The sequence below is a fragment of the Vanacampus margaritifer genome, chromosome 1 (assembly GCF_051991255.1).
Source record: "Vanacampus margaritifer isolate UIUO_Vmar chromosome 1, RoL_Vmar_1.0, whole genome shotgun sequence".
NCBI classification, from domain to species: Eukaryota; Metazoa; Chordata; class Actinopteri; order Syngnathiformes; family Syngnathidae; genus Vanacampus; species Vanacampus margaritifer.
In genome coordinates, this window is record NC_135432.1 from 67179110 (window position 1) to 67199926 (window position 20817).

The 20817-nt window shown below is 41.3% G+C and overlaps 2 protein-coding genes across 6 annotated transcripts in view; one reads left to right on the forward strand and one right to left on the reverse strand.

Moving 5' to 3' along the window:
* Positions 1-932: 932 nt before the first annotated feature.
* cfd (complement factor D (adipsin)) lies at positions 933-19112 on the reverse strand. 3 transcript variants are annotated; one of them, XM_077563845.1, is made up of 8 exons: positions 18928-19112; positions 8593-8721; positions 6815-6869; positions 3405-3555; positions 2964-3120; positions 2622-2763; positions 2269-2559; positions 933-1296 (listed from the first exon to the last, which is right to left on the reverse strand). In XM_077563845.1, exons 4-8 carry the CDS (start codon positions 3463-3465, stop codon positions 1135-1137), a joined length of 813 nt encoding a protein of 270 aa, XP_077419971.1. In that variant the 5' UTR covers positions 3466-3555; positions 6815-6869; positions 8593-8721; positions 18928-19112; the 3' UTR covers positions 933-1134. The 3 variants fall into 3 exon arrangements, with proteins under 3 accessions (XP_077419971.1, XP_077419980.1, XP_077419986.1); XM_077563854.1 differs by having other exon boundaries at positions 6810-6869; XM_077563860.1 differs by lacking the exons at positions 6815-6869; positions 8593-8721; positions 18928-19112 and having other exon boundaries at positions 3405-4281.
* Positions 17876-20817, forward strand: part of fgfr3 (fibroblast growth factor receptor 3) — a 115536-nt gene continuing 112594 nt past the window's right edge. Inside the window, exons 1-3 of one of the 3 annotated variants that reach the window (XM_077563809.1) lie at positions 17876-17953; positions 18111-18197; positions 20582-20666. The gene's annotated coding sequence lies outside the window, so the exon portion shown is untranslated. The other 2 variants (XM_077563819.1, XM_077563800.1) reach the window with 2 other exon arrangements.

The window sequence follows — 20817 nt, forward strand, 5'->3', positions numbered from 1 at the left end:
AAACTGGCGCAAGCATAGCATAATTTCGAAGGCGTATTTTTCTTATTGTTGATTATATTAATTACAGTAGCTATGTAGCTTGTTTTGACTTTTGTGTGTGTGTGTGTGCGCGCGCGCGCGTGCGTGTGTATTGCATCTATCAAGTATTACTTGGCCAACAAGAGTGAGGAGACGTCAAGCACACGACGCCCTGCATGCGGCAGAAGCGTAAGCAGACAAAACAAGTGGGAAAACTCCTGAAGCAGTTGTCAAATATGCAATGCACTTATACAACTGAAAATTAGCTTAGACTCCCCGTTGCGTTTACATGCATAGAAAGGAAAGTTATTTTTGCAGCTGAAGAGGAATAAATGAATTTTGTCCTCTTTGCGTGTTCCAAAAATGAAGATAGATTTAATGTAAGAAAAATACACCTTTGCAAAAATGATTTTTAATCTTTCAGAGATCTCTGGACAGATAACAGCCTCTGATTTCATCACTTAAACATCGTGGGATTCAGAGCGTCAAAATGTGTCTCTTCCGGGTGTCGAACGGCTTTTATAATTTTAGGACCTCCTCTCTTTTATTTGTAGACAAAACATATCTCTGAGTACTTTTCCATGAGCAGATGGCGTAAACAAGGTCAGTTGGGTGTTTTTGAGACAAATTCTAGTTCAAGGGCTAAATGTGTTTTCGCACAAAACGCTGAGAAGGAACTTTTTAGACTAAATAGTATGTCCCAGCTTAAGGTGAAATTATACCGAGATCAACACCTTCTGCTCTACTAAGGACACAAAACATTTCGACAAGGTTAATATAAAGAATTGGAATGTTAATAATGGTTAATAAAATAAAATGAAGTATTAAAAATGTTATAATATCTAACACAGCTGTGATTTTGATCATAGCCGTATTAGCATTTACAAAGAAAGTGTTGATGGACACAGTCAAAGTGCTATTCATGAAATAACATGTTTATTTTTGTAGTTTACAGCACATCATATTGAATTTTTTTTATAGTGCAGTCACAACACAGCGGTGGTAGGATGAGGCTTTCGAGAAAGTTTGTCAACAAAAGATCCCGTTTGCTTTGTGACAACACGAGAACATGAAGTCATGCTAAATATGTGAACATTTGGCGTGGCGTTGGCGTCCTCAAGCGTCGGCTTGAAGGCCCGTGACGCCGTCGATCCACTCGGTGTAGTGCGAGACGATGGTGTAAATGCCCGGCTTCTTCACCTGGCCGCACTTTTTGCCGCCGTTGGACGTGATGCCCACGACCACGCCGTTGTAGAGCAGAGGGCCGCCCGAGTCGCCCTAAAAATATAGCAGACGTAGAACAGAATGTTTGCTTGTTAAGGAGACGAATGTTTGTTTTTGTGTGCGTGTGTTTGAATGTACACGTTTAGCTCTAAGCTTCACATTCTTCTGCTTTACTTCTTCCATCCTGCTTGTTTTATATTTTCAATTTGTTTAAAAAAAAAAATGCAGTTAATGTTGATGAAAAGTCATGTATTTCTTATCAGAATAAAAATTATATTCTGGCAAAAAATAAATAAATAAATAAATAAATAAATATATATATATATATATACTGATTTATGTCATATTACTAGTATCGATATAAGTATTGAGCAAAAATCAACATTTTGGATGGAAACTATTATTTATTTATTATTATCAATTATCGACACATTGTTAACTTATTTACAGTATTTCCATTCTTGGAAGAACACCAGCAATCATCATTTTTGAGTAGTAGATATCCAAACGTCACGACACGATACGATCATTTTCATGATATTGTTGGGAGGTTGGCAATATATAAATATATATATATTTTTTTTTTTTTTAACTCACGATACTGTATAAAAACTTTGTAATGTTAGGGTTCCTCTTCATCTGGCGATGAGCGTGGGTCCTAAACATAGTTGGCCAAAACATACCTAATTAAAATTAAACGGTGTTAATAATCTGACCGCCAGCGGGTGCTGGAACTGTACCAATAAACAAAACAACCTGGCTTTTTTTTTTAACAAATGTGCGGTTTTTGTTATCGTAGTATGACAATGACAATTTTGTGGTAATTTTAATATTGTGATATTGCCGTTATCGTTACCTCCCTAATCAGTCACATCACCACTCTTGATTATAGCTCAAACGCCAAATATAAAATTTTAGTGTCAAGACACTGTCGTTGCCGAATATCAAAGTATTTTTCCAACAATATCAACAGTATCACGATACGGAGAAAGCGTATGACTTGTGTACGTCATCAATCGCACTCACGTCACAGGTGTCCTCCATCTTGTGCGGCTGATCACAAGGGTCGGGGCACAACTTGTGGGCGCAGATCATGTTGCCAGTGAACTTCCTGCCAAAGTAGTCGCTACGTTGGCAGCGGGTGGAGCTCACCACCCGGATCAGCGCCTCATTCAGCGTGTCGGGTCTGGAGCCCAAATTGTCCAGGGAGCCCCAACCGGCCGTCTCCACCTCCGCGTCCGTGTTGGGGTTGACGCCGCCGGCTCGCAGGAAGGCCACCGCCGTGACCGCCTCGGAGACGTTGAACGGGCGGTCCAGCTACGGTGGCAAAAAGTGGGGTGATTGGTCGTGAAATGAGACTTTGGAGACGGCGGGCTTACTTTAACGAGAGCGATGTCGTTGTCGTAGTTGTCGGGATTGAACTGAGGGTGACTGTGGAGCTCCAGGATATCAAACGTCTGCTTGGTGTCCTCGGCTTGACTCAGCGAGTGAACGCCCAGGACAACCTTCCTGCCGTTCGCCCTGGCAATACAAATAAACATAAGAAGCAGAGATATTTTCTGGATGTTTGTCCAGTGGTATCGACAGTATCACGATACGTTGATTTTTTTTTTTTCTTCTATCATGCCCATTTCTTCTCAGCATCCGTATCGTGATACCGTCGATATTACCGCAAAACTACCCCGACGATATTGTGAGAAGATTAACGGTTGCCGTCTCACCCCGTGGGCAGACAGTGCACGGCCGTCATCACCCACTGGTCGGCGACGGCGAAGCCTCCGCACTCGTGCTTCATCCCGTCTCCCTCGGCCGCCTGGATGGACGCCATGTAGGGCCGAGAGTGGGCCGCCGCCTCCCTGCCCCCCATGATGCCCTCCCCTGAACACAGTTGGTGACCAAGGAAAACTCAAAATCTTAACTTCAAAAAACAATTGCAGGTGCTAGCTAGCTAGCTTGCTAGCATCAATGGCTAAAGCCAAACTGTGGCAGGGTTTTGACTTTCTGGACCTGGATTTGCCACCCCTGCGCACAAGTAATACACATTCAAAAAAAGCACACACACACACAAAAACAAGGAAAACTAATACTGAAACAAACTAAACATTTTTTACATAACTAAAACTAATAAAAACTAACAGAAGCCCCCTTTTTAGCTAACTCACCGAGCGAGAAGAGCCCCACCAAAAAGATCCCCGCAGCCACGAGCAACTTGCCGGACAGCATGGCGGAGCTTCAACTTCCAAATGCACACAGCTGGGACGTTTTCAAGGCGTTCGGGGAGAAAGTGGGAGTTCATCCTCCCCGTGTCCCTTTCTGGGAATACAAACGGAAAAACAGGAAAGCACAAGCTATAACTCAACTCAAGAAGTCCGACAAACAAAAGAAAAGTGAGGAAGGATTTCCTGAGTTGCTACAAGCGAGTTGTGTGTGAGAGACACTAGATATTGATCCACGCCAACCATGAAGCACTCGGGAGGACATTTTCTTCCCACTTTCCTGGACAGGAAGTCATGGAACACAGCATAAACAAATTTCACAGACTGCAGGGTACGAGCACAAACATATGAATGGGACTAACAGTGCTGCTTATTCGTCGTTGGGATCAAATAAATCTCACACTATTGTTACAACCAAGAGTCATTCTAATTTTCATGGACGGTCACAATACTTTACAGCTGTCACAAAATTGAGTTGAAAAAAAATCAGCTGTCAGAATGTGCGACTGGGTTTTAAAAGAGTCCGGGCCTCAAAATAAGATTTCAAAGGAGGGTTTGGATTCCAAGCATGGTCAAAATTCTATACAGTTGTCACAAAATTTGGTTCCAAAATTTAGCTGTCAGAATGTGTGACTTTGGGTTTTAATTGTCAGGGTTTCAAAGGAGGGTTTGCCTTCCAATCACAGTCATTTGTTGTTGTTTTTACAGTTTTCACAAAATTGAGTTGAAAAATTCAGCTGTCAGAATGTGTGACTTTGGGTTTTAAAGGAGTCATTGTTTCAAAATAAGGTTTCAAATGAGGGTTTAGATTCCAAGCATGGTCAAAATTCTATACAGTTGTCACAAAATTTAGCTGTCAGAATGTGTGACTTTGGGTTTTAATTGTCAGGGTTTCAAAGGAGGGTTTGCCTTCCAATCACAGTCATTTGTTGTTGTTGTTTTTACAGTTTTCACAAAATTGAGTTGAAAAATTCAGCTGTCAGAATGTGTGACTTTGGGTTTTAAAGGAGTCATTGTTTCAAAATAAGGTTTCAAATGAGGGTTTAGATTCCAAGCATGGTCAAAATTCTATACAGTTGTCACAAAATTTAGCTGTCAGAATGTGTGACTTTGGGTTTTAATTGTCAGGGTTTCAAAGGAGGGTTTGCCTTCCAATCACAGTCATTTGTTGTTGTTGTTTTTACAGTTTTCACAAAATTGAGTTGAAAAATTCAGCTGTCAGAATGTGTGACTTTGGGTTTTAAAGGAGTCATTGTTTCAAAATAAGGTTTCAAATGAGGGTTTGGATTCCAAGCATGGTCAAAATTCTATACAGTTGTCACAAAATTTGGTTCCAAAATTTAGCTGTCAGAATGTGTGACTTTGGGTTTTAATTGTCAGGGTTTCAAAGGAGGGTTTGCCTTCCAATCGCAGTCATTTGTTGTTGTTGTTTTTACAGTTTTCACAAAATTGAGTTGAAAAATTCAGCTGTCAGAATGTGTGACTTTGGGTTTTAAAGGAGTCATTGTTTCAAAATAAGGTTTCAAATGAGGGTTTGGATTCCAAGCATGGTCAAAATTCTATACAGTTGTCACAAAATTTGGTTCCAAAATTTAGCTGTCAGAATGTGTGACTTTGGGTTTTAATTGTCAGGGTTTCAAAGGAGGGTTTGCCTTCCAATCGCAGTCATTTGTTGTTGTTGTTTTTACAGTTTTCACAAAATTGAGTTGAAAAATTCAGCTGTCAGAATGTGTGACTTTGGGTTTTAAAGGAGTCATTGTTTCAAAATAAGATTTCAAAGGAGGGTTTGGATTCCAAGCATGGTCAAAATTCTATACAGTTGTCACAAAATTTGGTTCCAAAATTTAGCTGTCAGAATGTGTGACTTTGGGTTTTAATTGTCAGGGTTTCAAAGGAGGGTTTGCCTTCCAATCGCAGTCATTTGTTGTTGTTGTTTTTACAGTTTTCACAAAATTGAGTTGAAAAATTCAGCTGTCAGAATGTGTGACTTTGGGTTTTAAAGGAGTCATTGTTTCAAAATAAGGTTTCAAATGAGGGTTTGGATTCCAAGCATGGTCAAAATTCTATACAGTTGTCACAAAATTTGGTTCCAAAATTTAGCTGTCAGAATGTGTGACTTTGGGTTTTAATTGTCAGGGTTTCAAAGGAGGGTTTGCCTTCCAATCGCAGTCATTTGTTGTTGTTGTTTTTACAGTTTTCACAAAATTGAGTTGAAAAATTCAGCTGTCAGAATGTGTGACTTTGGGTTTTAAAGGAGTCATTGTTTCAAAATAAGGTTTCAAATGAGGGTTTGGATTCCAAGCATGGTCAAAATTCTATACAGTTGTCACAAAATTTGGTTCCAAAATTTAGCTGTCAGAATGTGTGACTTTGGGTTTTAATTGTCAGGGTTTCAAAGGAGGGTTTGCCTTCCAATCGCAGTCATTTGTTGTTGTTGTTTTTACAGTTTTCACAAAATTGAGTTGAAAAATTCAGCTGTCAGAATGTGTGACTTTGGGTTTTAAAGGAGTCATTGTTTCAAAATAAGGTTTCAAAGGAGGATTTGGCTTCCATGCCGCATCAGGATTTCTAACAGCTGTCATAAAATTGAGTTGTAAAATTCAGCTGTCAGAATGTGTGACTTTGGGTTTTAAAGGAATCAGAGTTTCAAAGGAGGGTTTAGATTCCATGCGGGGGTCACAATTTTGAAATAAAAACCATGCAATAGATAGTAGTAGTAATGTATATGTCATATGCATTACTACAACTGTTTATTATTACTAATATTATACTTTGTGGTGCCACAAGATATATACAGTAAATAGTAGACACATTTTAGCCTTTGGAAATCCGGCAAATCTTACACTACACTGCCCTCCGCAGGCTGAAATAAGACCAACATGTGACCCATCTCAAACCAAAAGTCACCTGAGTATTGAGCAACGGGGTTGTTTGAATTGTGTACGTGTGTGTGCGTGTGTGTGTGCGTGCGTGCGTGCGCTTCATGTGTGTGGTCTGACATCAAGTAGCTATTAGACGCACTTAACAGCTGATTTTTATTGCTCTCTCTCACTCTGTCTGTCTGTCTAGTCTAGTGTTGCCTTATATATATATATAAGAAACGGATTGCCATGCCCAACGTAGCTACAAAATAATCATACAGTTCGTCGGGTTCAGAAAAAAACATTACACACACACTAAAACAACATACACACATAAACTATTTGGTTTACGCTCCTTATACACTTGTATGACAATAACATTGCGTCACGCACACACTCAGGCACACCGCACGTGCGTGCGCATGCACTCATAGAAACACGCGCACGCATAAACGTTGACAGAAAAATTGCGCGTCTTTTTTTCTCCCACCTCACCTGTTGACAAATGTCAGGCGATGTCTTTGACTTGCTCTGTCTGGAAGTTACATCACTGCAACAGAAGGAGAAGGAAAAAAAAAAGAATACAAAGAGATGAAAAAAAATAAAAAGAAAGACAAGTGAGGCCCATGTGCAACATCAATCAGCATCGCATGACAAGTTTTGCTCATTAAAATCAAGATGTCTTTTTTTAAAAAAAATCGTTATGAATGTTGAAAATTGACATCCGTCTTGAACGCATTTGTAAATGTTTTTCGTCCATTTCAGGGGGATTGCATTTTGTTCTGTCCCGCCCTCTGCTGTCGACTGAAATTGACGTCAAAAGTGCCCGCGGGCTCGCATTGTGAAAATCACGTGACCAAACGTTGAGAACAGCTAAGCCGTTATGTTTGCAATGCGAGCCCGAGGGCACTTTGAAGTCAATTTCAGTTGACAGCAGAGGGCGGTATAGGACAAAATGGCTTCCCCCCCAATATGGATGAAAACAAGTGGATTAATCTGCCTAATTAAATCATTCACTAGCAGCCATTTTTACTGAAGCAACCCCCTTCGCTCTCGATTGTTTTACTGGGTTTTGACTGATTTTGCAAGGCCCACAGAATATTGTGTTCTATTGCTATAAAAAACATGGAACCTACCAAGAGTCTCTTCTTTGATCAGGAAAAAAAAAGTATATTTCTATCTGTTTCCATTTTGCAGCAATTAGCATTAGAATAGAGCTAAATTTCATCATTATTCACAAATCCGTTGAAAACGCTGGGAAAAAGAGCTTGTTGCAACATGGCCCTGGCTGATCTCTTATACTCTTATACTTACTTATACTTAACAACAGCTCGTTCTTTATCAGCTGAACAGTAATACCAAAATAATGACATTTAAAATAAACCCCAAAAGCTCATTTATGAAATTAATTGACAAAAGCAAAGGAAGTTTTAGTTATTTTTGCAAACGTAAAATGTTGTTTCAGTTAGTTTATTTTTTATTTTTTTTAAGCACTCTCATTTTACTTTATTTCATTGGCAAAAATGTTTTTTTATTTTTATTTTACTTTTATGGTTTTCATTAACTATTATAACCTTGAAAAGGACCGATTTAGATTATTTATTTAAACCAACTTTTTGGGTTGTCCATTTTTACTAAATTTGAGTACTTTTTTGACCTCATCTACTTTCAAAGTGTACAACGGAGTGCTTTATTATTATTATTATTATTTTTTACATTCTACCATTAAGATGGGTTCACTTCTTTAAGTTCTTTTTGTACTTGTGTGACAGTTACAATCTGTTGAAAAGTGACTTTAAACGTTACTTTTATGACAGCCACGGTTGAAGCCTGGAGCACATTATTTCGAGATCCATTATTTCCTATGTGTGTGTGTGTGTGTGTGTGTGTGGGGGGGGGGTGAATTCCAAATTGCATTAAGTGCACTTGGAAGCTGTTTGAAGCGCCAGTAAATGAGATGTTGAGCAGCATTTAAGCTTCATTACACACGTCCATTAATCGCAAGTCATAAAACAAGGAGGAGGAAAAGAAGAAAAGCGGACGAGTTCCTGATGAAGAAGAAGAAGCCTGGAGGAGAAAAATCCTCACAAGTGGCGTCGCCGTGCGACGAGGCGTTCAGGGCCCCTGATTAAACGGAGGTATTAGCAGCGTGGCCGCCCCCTTCAGTTCCTCTCTTATTTTTTGTTCTGATTCCAGCGACGGGCCCGGTCTTGCCCGACTTTCAAAGCGTAATTGACACCTTGACTGTAATTTCATGGTTTCACTCCACCTGCCTTTTGATGTCTGCTTCGTGTGTGTGCGTGCGCCGCCAGTCACTTCCACGCAAGACGTCTCGTAGCTGCGAGGCCCGCTTGCGAAAGGGGGCGAGGAGGTGCATGCTGGGAAGTTTGCGTCGCTGGCGCCTGTGAACAAGGCAAAGGCAAATGCGGTGGTTCGCCGTTTCATTCGTTTCGTTGACTAAGCTCGTAACGCATTTTACACGTGAAGACCTTCGTCACAATTTAATATTTCCTATTAAAACGCATACGAACTCTTTGACTGCCAGACGTTTTCAGAAAAGGGATGCCGTGGGTGCCAGCCGATTTAAGCATTGGAAACACACATACTACCAAATGAAAGATTGGACTCTCATCTTTCATCAAAAAAAAAACTTTGTTTCTACCTTATTCCGTTTTTCAGTAATCAACAATAGAAAATGGTTAGTTTCACCTCTGTTTTGAAAAAACATCTTTTAACGTCTTTGGCACTCCTCCATAGGACTTTACTAAACGTTATTTAACGTTTTTGGCAGTCAAAGAGCTAAGAGAGAGAAAGTGCAAGGGATCACACCAAAATATTGGACAGTGCGCTACTGACCTCACTAGCTGTTTTCAGTCAACAACAAATCCCATCTTCTCCCTAAACTAACTTAAATTTATCATCCCACAATAAACTTGCCCAAAAATGTTCATACCTACAGCAGTCGCTTTCCGTAGGCGGAAAAAGCAGGATCGAAGGGAATTGACATTGAATAATATTCAGCAAAAACATGTCTGAGCTTGAAATACTTCCTGTTTTCATTCTTCTTCATTTTTAATTTGTCTGATAAAAGACTGTTCTGTTATCCAGTTGTCTGTCCTCTGGTGGTTAACAGCGGAATTACACCCAAAATAAACAGTGCAGTGTTCTGAACTAGACAAAACTCACTTAGGCAGTTCCGAAATGCACCACCAGCCGCTTGGATTCAGAAATTCCATTAGTCAACACAAACAAACCACGTTTACATGAGGGTCAGCAATATTGCACTAGCCTAAATTACATGCTAGCGCTAGCACAAACTGTCGTAGCAACACATGTGAGCAAACAAAACAAAAAAAACGGGACAGTTTGAGGATTGGTCAGCCAAAATCTGGCTGGTGTGTTTCAACCTGTGGGAGGAAAAAAAAATCTGCAATTCTAGAGCAGCAACAACTGCCGGTAGCTAGATTCGAGGACTTACTTTCTTTATTCACGCGTCAAATATTACAAGGAGCCAATGAGGATGAATTTTGATAAATGTTTGACTATGCTTTAATAATAAAAATGCTATTTATCCTCAAATACGCAAACTGTCTCTCACTCTCTGTAATGCTACGCGTAGTATTTTTGTATATTACCGTATTTTGCAATGTGATAGTCGCAGATTAGGTCACTTAACCCCTCGCCAAAACCAAAATGCACCACCCGCCACAGACGTTCCATTAGTCAATCCAAACAAACCACGTTTACAAGAGGCTCATATCAGCTAGCATACAAGCCTAAAGAACATGCTAGCACAAGATTATGTGACACAACACAAACGCCATAAAGTTCTCAAATTCAACTTTCAGCATTTACACTCTAAAGAAAAACTTCACTTTGGACTGTGCGCATGATTTTATTGTAAAAACGTTCCACGCGTAGACCACCCCAGAAAAAATACGGTCACCCTGTATAAGGTAACGCGCCAACGCTAACGCTAATGGAGGAAGCCTCCGTCTTCCTGTTTCAAGTGTTAGCGATGTGTTGACAGGCAAATTACACTCCGGTGCCGCGTGAATCACCGCAAACAAGACAACCCCTTGCTGTAATTACCCACCAGGGCCGTCGCTCTATTACAGGTTTCTTTATTACCTGCTGTGGCGGGCGCACTGCATCTCGGCTATCAAGCTAGCAGGTGTAAGCAATGCAGCTGAGGCTCATTTTGAGGGCAAAATTGAATTTGAGATTGAAACATTTGGGGTCGGGATGTTGAAGGGGGGTTATGGTTAAAAATTTGGGAAATTTGGACTTTTTTTTAATGCTGTGCGCTGCGGACGAGGTGATTATTCGGTTGGGCCTTACAGTACTTATTTTTAGGAGGGGGTGCGCGCACCCAAACTGCTTGAGAAATGGTATCAGATTTAAACGTTTAGTTTACAAAATGTGCAGGGAAAAGGGGGTGCGCCACCTCTGTCAGAATGTTGAGGAATCCAGACAGCCTCAGCCGATCAGAGAAGCAGATGAGGCGCCAGCAGGATGGGGGGGGGGGGGGGGGGGGGTAGGGGGTATGTGTATTTGGGGGGTGGTGTGCGGCCCAACTAGTATTGGTCATCTCGAGTTCAGGGCCGTCCCCCCTGCTGCGTGCCCCGACCTCGGCGCGCTTCGCCGCCCTCGGCAGAGTTCCAGTTTTCTGTCCAAACGAGCGGCAGAGGAAGCGCACCCCCCCCCCCCCGGCATATCCCCCACCACCCCCTCCTCCATTGCTGGCCTGCCGCGAAGCTGACAGAGCGTCGCGGTTGGCCTTAGATTGCACCTGCACTGAGGGAGGGGGTTACCTTTTTTCCAGCTTCCTCTAGCCTTTGGTTTTGGCTAACAAATTAAGCATGCTAGCGACATGTTGCTAATCATGTAGCATAAAGGTTTTTTTTGATAAAAGTTGTATCTACGTGCGGGACTTCAACTATGGAGGCTTGTTTGTGGCAAAATGAAATAAAGCTCGCATGTTTGGTTACCCGGAGAATGCATACACATGCATACATACACATTCTGTAAATACAGTATGAAAATTATTTTTAATAACTAAAAGGTACCGATAATGGATGGATGTCCTTTTTATATTTATAATATTACCTTTGAAGATTTTGGAAATATTTTTTCCTCTCTCAATTTGTCTTTAAAAGTACTATACTGTATTAAATTTGTTTGAATATTTAAATAAAATTTAAAACGTTCTTTAAAAAGTATTTTTATCTTATGTTTATACAATACAATATACAAATATAAATATTGTTTTCAAATATATCTAAATATTTAAAAAATATTTGCTACAGTATTTTTATTATTTATTCCTCCAACATTTATTTACTTCATGTATATTTCAATATTTAAAATATTTCTAAGAAATAAATTTTCTAACATTAATTTTGAAATATAAATATCAATATATTTACCAGTTTGTTTTGTTTTCCTTTAAAAAAAATATAGTTACATTTGAACATTTAAAATATTTTTAAAATGATAAATATTTTTTCAATTTTTTCAATTTCAAATATGAAATAATTACGTATAAAAAATAAATCATATTGAAATATTTAATAAAATGAGCTCTTTTCACATCTTTATTCATTTTTATGTATTTATATCAATCAATAGGTAAAATATGTAAAAATATAATATAATAAAACACTGTTCATTTGCATTTCATCTTTTTTAATTGATTATTTTTTTCTTTATTTTTGAAATGACTTCCTTTTCTTTCTCCATTTTTGAAATGCAGTAGGATTGCAATCCACAGGCAGTGGGATCGCCTTCTTTATTTGTTTTTACATTTCTGGCGCTAATTCTGCCTCCTTCCTACTAGCATGCTACTAGCGTGTATCTGCTAGCGTGTTGCTGCCTTTGGCAGCTCCAAGCAGTGCCTGCTCCAAGGTCAGAGGTGGCGTTTACCTCATAACAAGCAAGTAGCATGTGTAGCAAGTGACGCCCCACCATTGTGCCACCGTGTACACAAACACACACGCAACACACACGTGTAAACATTTGCAAAGGAGGAAGGATCTTGCCTGCTTAAATCCAGTGTGTGGTTTTAAAAGGTTTGGCAAATTGGTATGGTTTTTTTTGGTGCCAATTACTCGTGTCGCTAGCTCTGTTGACATGCCCACTTTTTGCAACCAATGAAACGCTCATCACTCCGTTGGCATAGATTAGTCCTCTCTCTGTGAGACTTAAGTTTCACTTTAAGTTGGTCTGACTGTGCTTTTATTGGCTGTAAAAAGGTGTGAAGCTGTCTTTGTTATAGACGGTGTGAAAGGCACTGACGAGGAATCTAGGGACGAAGGTGTCCTGCAAACTTCCCGTTGGCCGTATGAAGGGGGCCGACATGGAATAGAGAGGCTGTGAGGAAGGCGACAATGGAAAGCCATAACCAAGGTTTATTAAGACCCCTTTCACACGGCCCTTAAAAGTAATCTTTTTCCCTGCTTTTTTCCAGTGTAGTTGGGCTGTGTGAAAGGGGCCAACATGGGTGGAGGGATGGATGATCCACAAATGTTGCGGCTTAAAAGGCATAACAGCGGCTATGTGAAAATCAGGAATAGAGATAAGAAGACCCCTTTCACACTATCTAATAAACTTTTTCTTTTCCCCATTTTCCCATGTTGCTGGGCAGTGTGAAAGGGCCCGACACGGAATGTGTGAATGAAGGCAACCCGCAAATTTCCTGGCTTTAGAGGAGAAATTGAGAGGTGAAAGGGAGCAGCACAAATCAGGAATAGGGGTGGGAAACCCCCTTTTCACACCGCACATGAACTTTTTCCTATTTTTTCACCTTGACTTTGACTTTATAAAAGAAACCGGCAAAAAGTGAATTTCACGCTTTTAGAGACATAACGGTGGGGTGCACAGTCCGCTTTCACACTGCCCATCAAAGCTATCTTGTCACTTGACAGTGTGAAAGGGGCCGAGATGAAATGGGGAGGAATCTGGGAAACATCCCGATTGGGAATTGCCTTCTGTGGTCCCATTTCTTTCCTGTCCTGCCGTGCCCTCGGTATACTGAACCCCCAAACCAGTAACCCATTCAAAAAAGCCCCCCCCCTGGGTGACGACATGAAGCTGTTCGGAAAATCGCCCGACTGGTAACCCCCCTCCCACACAGCACCCTTGTCACCCCCCCGAATCACCCGGCTCCTACTTTGCCATGGAGGCTGCCTTCGCCCTCCGGATGAACTTTTCCCCGAGACCCCGAGCTCAGAGGGGGCTGGATTAGAGCATGGATGGAGAAAGTGTGTGTGTACGTGTGCGTGTGTGTGCGCGTTAGTAATTATTCCCATAGTGACACACTGCTGGACTTTTCTGCCCCCACAGCGACATTTGTAGGTTAAGTTCGAGATTTCCAGCATGCTTTCCATTAGAAAATTCAGCCCCCGAACCCAGTTTGATTTAGCAACATACAATTTGGCAGGCACGTCTATCAGGAGGAAATCCGCAAAAAAGTCTCAAGAAGCCTTGCCTGAAAAGACACAGGAAGGCAGTTATGTTGGTTCGAAGTGGCCATATTGGTTTGCTAGCCGTCTCTAGTTTGGCTAGGTCGCACCTCCTCAAATAAAAAAAATAAAATAACTCTTTGACTGCCAGACGTTTTCAGAAACGGGATACCGTGGGTGCCAGCCGATTTAAGCATTTTGACTGATCTTTCAAGGTCCACAGAAAATTATGTGTTTGGACTATGGAAACACACATACTACCAAATGAAAGATTGGACTCTCATCTTTCATCAGAAAAAAAAAAGTTTGTTTCTACCTTATTCCGTTTTTCAGTAATCAACAATAGAAAATGGTTAGTTTCACCTCTGTTTTGAAACAAACGTCTTTTAACGTCTTTGGCACTCCTCCATCGGATTTTACTAAACGTTATTTAACGTTTTTGGCAGTCAAAGAGATAAAAATCAGCCCCAAAAGCCAGTTATGAAAATTCACGAGTAGGCTAACAAAAAAAGTGTCAACAGTCCATGGTTGAAAATACAGAGGAACCATTTTTTGTTTGAAGAAGCCCTTTCTGACATCCAATATAAAAAAAAAAACATACAGACCTAAAAGCCTGTTTGACTTTGCACCATGACATTTAGCATGCATGTCTATCATGAGTTGATCCACAAAAAAGTTCCAAGAAGTCATTCCTGAAAAGTGAAGAGGAATCAAAAATATTTGTCCTCTTTGCGTGTTCCAAAACTTGAAGACAGATTTAATGTAAGAACAAACACCTTTGCAAAAATGATTTTAATCTAACAGAGATCTCTGGAGATCGTGACAGGCTCCAAACATCACATAACAGGTGGAATTTCAGAGTGCCGAATGTGCCTTTTCCACGTGTAAAATGGCTGCTTATAGTTAAAACCGACCGCCTCTCTTTCATTTGTAGACAAAACATACTCTCTGGGTACTTTTCCATGAGCGATGGCGAAAACAGAGTCAGGGGTGCGTGTTGGAAACAGATTCTGTTCTCAAGTCACAGGTGTCTGACATTTTGGTTTGGAAACGACCACTTGGGCTCAGCAGCAATGTCAGTAATTATTTTTCAAATTCAGCCCCCAAGGCCATTTTGACTTGGCCACATGAAATTTGGCAGAATTGTTTATCATAAGCATACAAAAAAACGAAACAAAAAACTATTTTAGAAGCCACGGGCCAGTCTGTAGTTTTGGTTTGGTTTGCTCCAAAGGTTAGTTTCACTTAGCACCATGACATTTGGTAAGAATGTCTTTCATGAGTAGACCCACAAAAAAAAAAGTCTCAAAAAGTTATGCCAAAAATAAGACAATCTGCCATTTTGGTTTGAAGCGCGCATTCGAAAAGTCAACAAATTCAAGTCAGCCCAGAAAGCCAGTTTGACTAAGCAACATGAAATTTGGTAGACTTGTCTGTCATAAGTAGACCCACAAAAAAAGTCTAAGACAGCTATACTTAAAAATACATTGAAAGTCTTCCATTTTGATTAGAAGCAACCATTTTGGCTCAATAGTGCTGTGTAGAATGAGTTCTAGAATAAGGCCTGAAAGCCAGTTTGACTAAGCAACATGAAATTTGGTAGACTTGTCTGTCATAAGCAGACCCACAAAAAAAGTCTAAGACAGCTATACTTAAAAATACATTGAAAGTCTTCCATTTTGATTAGAAGCAACCATTTTGGCTCAATAGTGCTGTGTAGAATGAGTTCTAGAATAAGGCCTGAAAGCCAGTTTGACTAAGCAACATGAAATTTGGTAGACTTGTCTATCACAAGCAGACCCACAAAAAAGTCTCTCACAGCCATGCTTGAAAAGACATAGACGGTCTTCCATTTCCATTTGAAGCAACTCATTTGGCTGAATCGCGCACACATAAAAGTCTCAAGACGTCATGCCTGAAAAGATACTTTTTGTTTTGAAGCAGGTTCTTGAGTCAGTCATATGGTTTCCTTCTCAGTCCCATAATGCACTGCAACACTGGGAGAGGAGGTGGGGGAGGGGGGGACCCTTGGTTGTGTGTTTTCACCGGGCGAGGCGCAAAGTCATATTTTTGTCAAAGCAAGATGACTACACTGAGGGTGTTACAGTTTGTTTTCTCGTTTCCTGGGGGGCAACAAGAACGGCTCGCCTCAGCTTGACCCCCAAACGGACCCCCCCCCCCCCATTCCTGTTTACCTAGATCAACCAGCCCCTCCCCACCACCACCACCACCATCGTCACCCCTCCCAATGTTGTCCTCCTGCAAGGCCGGGGCGTGGACTGCCAGACGAACAACAGTCCCGCTCGCACACAATGGCCACGTCCATGTCGATTAGCGCGGGGGGGCTGGGGGGGGTACGGGGCGGTTAATAGCTTATTACGCAGTGTAAAGTGACAGTGTGATCTGGAGGTCCCAATTAAAAGTGTGTGTGTGTGCGGTGGGAGTGTCAGGCAGGGGGTGCGCACTTGAGGCCAACGATGCGCATTCCACTGCGACGGGTTCCCCGCTGGGGATGGGGGGCTCACACCCCACAATATTTGAGTGTCTGCCCACCCGCCTGCCGACTGTTGGGAAACACGTCGGAAACAAACTCCTTAACACGCCTCGCTATGCGCTTCAGCGTACTGTTGACTTGTTGGTGCAAAGTGTGCGGTATCGTGTGGGCCGTACTCGACTGGAAATAGTCAACAGGTTCAAAGCTATTCATTCTCTTTTACTTTTGTTTATTTATTTATAGTACTGACACGATCGATCATTTTTAGAATCGATTAATCGCTAGATTAATCGACTAATCGGATTCATTAAAATTTTGCATTAAAATGTATTAGAAAAGCATTTCCCCCCTGACTACTGTTTATTAACCAGTGATTGGTGTTTATTTCGTACTTTGTATTTGTATAGGGATTAAAAAAAGGGGGGGGGGGTGATTGATGTAGTACTATGTTACCGGTACTGTCATTGTTTTCCAAACAAAAAACAGATGTTTGCAAATGTCTTATTTTGATTAAACACAGAAGATAATCAGTCTTCTTGCATGAAAGATCAGTGAACAATTATTGTTGATATCCTGAAATCAGAAGATTTAAGCAATTTTAAATTCAAAAAAATGGCTCCAAACGATTACTTGATTATTAAAATAGTTGTTGATTCATTTGATAATCGATTAATTTTGACAGCTCTACTTATTTATGTCCATAATTTGTTTTTCTGGCCTGAAATACCGTGTCCTGTAAATGGCTAATTATATAGCAGAATGCTACTTTTAATGAATTTCTAACTAGCTCTTGAAAGCAAGGGCCGGGTGTGAATTGTCACCTGGGCCTTCAGGCCAGCACATCCCAGTCATAGAAGCCATCACTTTTATACAAAAACACAATATAACGGCACTCAAGTGTTCCAAGTATCTTTTGAAGCAGTTCATGAACAATATTTAGTCAAAACATAACAAATGTCAATAAACAAATCTCTATCTGGAGATCTGTCATGGCATGTGTTTTTGAGTGGCTGTTTAGGTGGGTGGCCATGATACCGGACCCTATGGCGCAGCAGGGGCCAGGCCTAAAGTTTTGATGACGGCAGCAGGATGCGCACCACCAGAGCAGGGATCTGCATGTCCTGCGGCCACTGGAGCAAGCAAGGTCCGTTGGTGGCCGCCAGAACAAGATTAGCTTATTTACCTCATTGGCTACATTCACTCAAAAGGAATAAATGTCCGTGCGGTTGTGTCCGAATGTGCACCCTACTCCCCTATATAATGCCCTACTTAGGGGTCACGCCATTTTGTAGTGGCGTCCAAATGTCCAGGGAGCGAAAATGTAGGGCACTCAAAATGACCCACAATGCACTGTGAAAAGTAGTGATGTACACTCAAACGGGTTGATATAGACCACAATGCATTGCGAGTATGAAAAAAACATGGCGATGCATTAAATATATACAACAGAAATAATTCATCTGTTTTAGTTGAAATTATTTACAACAAAAGAAATAAAGTACAGTTTCAAAATATTTTCATTCTTAATAAATATGCGTCTGTGCGTCATGATAGTTGCGGTGGTCACGTGATATGCGACGAGGAGAAAGTAGTGAACGTCAACAACCTCCTTCCTTGTTGTCCATTTGCACGTCAATTAATTGTGTCCCCTAACAACTAAGTGTGGTGGAACAAAAAGTATGTTCCCTTTTAAGTTTGGATCCCCCAAAATACTTTCTTATTATTTAATTTTTTTTAGGCTACATGAAATAATGACTTTGTTTATTGTTCCTTTTCACCCCAAATCAAAACTATGAAATAAACCAATTAAGTAATCACTTTTCCTCCATTCAAGGTGAAGGCGGGAGCGAGTAGGAAGCGTCTTGACGGGCGGGCGAATCGCGCAAAGGAATGATTTGATCCAGCGCGGCTCAATTAAGTGGTAAGTCGCTGCAGCCGTCGTGTGGAGCCGGTGAATTGGAGCCGGGTCATCTCCGGGTTAAGGTGTTATTCATTATTTTTCCGCCTGTCGGATCCCATGAGCGGCGGCGGGAGACGGTGGCAGCGCGGCGGCCGGGGAGCAAAAGGGCTCGCCGCTCGGGGTACGTCAAGCGCGCTCAAAGCTTCTCCGCCGGCCGGGGGGATTATGATCAACAAAGCATGTCTCGCACCTGCAGCCGCCCGCACAATGGAAACGAGGGTGCGCACAGACAGACAGAACATTTTAGAGAAGCCTTCCGCCATGACGTGGATTACATTAACCCCTTCGGCATCTGCCAAATATCGTGAGACACATTGCTAACATTTTTAGCTGAATTGTCCAAAATGGCCGACAAAAACAACAACAGTCGTTTGATTACATTTTGGCACATTGCCTTTGATGTCGATACATCCTTCCCTTAAGAAAACGTCACTGTTTCCAACATGAAGCTAAGAGAGAAACATTGTTAGCATGTTTAGCCTTGTCCATGAAGGATCCAATCTATGAAGTCTTTTGACCCAATGTGGGCAACCCGTTGTTGATATAAGTGCATGTCTCCCAAAAGAAACACAAATGGTTTCAACAGTAATCATTTCAGAACCTAAAAAACATCCTGCCAACATTTTCCGCCGTAGTCGGCATTGTTTAAAATGGCCGACCCAATTGATGAAGTTGTTTTGACACAACTTACCTTTAGTGTAATCTCCCATTAAAAAGCAAATGACTGTTTCCATCATTAATCCTTTTTCAGGCAAACGGACGTCCCGCTAACATCTATATCCTTGCTCTTCATTGTGTTAAATGGCCGACCCCCAAAAAACAAAGTCTTCGGAGTGGACCTAACTTGGGCACACGTCCCTTAAAAAGATATGGGCCTTATGAAGTTTAAAGCTGACAGAAATATTCTGTTAATATTTTTAGCTTTGTCTATGATGTCCAAAATGGCCGCCCGAGTCAGTGAAGTCTTTGAGCCAAAGTTGTCCAAAATGGCCGACTGAAATTGATGACAGCTAATTTGACCCAATGTGGGCAACTTGGTTTTTAGTCTTTAATGTCCAGTAAAGTGTACATTTGTCATTAAAAACACATGAACATTTCCCGCGAGTCAAACTTCAGGCAGACAGACTTCAGACACAAACTTCAGACTTCCCGCTAACATCTGAGTCGACGACGTGTAAAATGGCCGGCCCCAAAAATGGAAGTCTTTGGACCCAACTTGGGCAACTTGCCTGATGTGAGTGCGTGTCTCCCAAGAGAGACACATTAATGGCTTTGATTCATTTTTCAGGTGAATTGAGAAACATCCTGCTGACATGCTTGGCTTTGCCCATAATCTCCAAAAATGGCTGACCCAATTGATGAGGTCTTTGATCCAATGTGGGCAAAAATTAAGAACGTTTCCCACATGAATGCTGTTTGAAGCTAACAAAGAACCACCCTGCTAGCATTTTTAGCCTTGTCCATAATCTCCACAGTGGCCACTAATCATCTTTCATAGTTTGAGATTGGCTCTTTCTCTTGCCCCCCTTCAAAATACGATTCTCATTAACGAGGTGACACCTTTGGCGAGGGTCTTTCGAGGACGCCGACCTACGCGTCGCCCCCGAAACTGTTGCCCCGAGCCCGATTTCCAGCCGCTTCCCAGCCGCGTCGACAATGGCGCTTTTCAACGTCACCCGGAGGAGACGGTGCCAAATGAGGAAGGTGGGCGGTAGTGGGGGCCCGGGGGGGGAGGTGTCACCAATGTCCTGAGACCAATGGAAGGTGGTCAAACAGACCCCGGGTCAGTGGATCTTCTCTAATTGCCAAGTTGGCAGCCCATTCGCTCATTCAGTCAAACTGCTGCCGGGCTGGGAACCTTCTGGAGAACATACCGGACATAAACAATATCTTTATTGCGCCATTATTTTATGCAGCTCATGTTGTAAGCGTACGCCATTTGTTCAATGACCTGATTTGACGTTTAGGATTTCATGATTAAACCGATTTAATCATGAAAATTTGTCAACAGGTCACTTTATAAAAAGTCTACACACCCCTGGTGAAATGCCAGATGTTTGTGACATGAGAAAAAATGAGATAAATGATTTCAAAACATATTCCACCAGTATTTTACCACTCAATTGAATTTTCAAAAGTCAAAATAACTGAAACAATGTGTTTGCACACACGCGCTTAAAACTGAGATGTGGCTGTGTTGAGAATCAACCAATCGCATTCAAACTCACACTAAATGGGAGTCCGTACACATCTACCACCATTTAAGTGTCCTCTATTAACCCCCTGACCAATTTCAAATGTTTTAGTGGGCTTTTCCTGACATTTTGTTTTGTACTTTTGAGCAGAAAGATGATGCAAAGTTGGCTGCTGTGGAGTCGGCACTTGGAGACAGCTTTCCACCCTCGTTCCCGTTTGTCATATCCGGTATCGGTGAGTACTTGAGTGAATATTTGAACTGAAAAAAAAAAAAAAAACTGTATATGAAAGTCATTTGAAAGAAAACTAAAGCAAGAAATAATAACTTTCCAGCAAATACGTTAAAAGTGACATACTGTAGGCGATTCTGCCATTAGGCAAATGC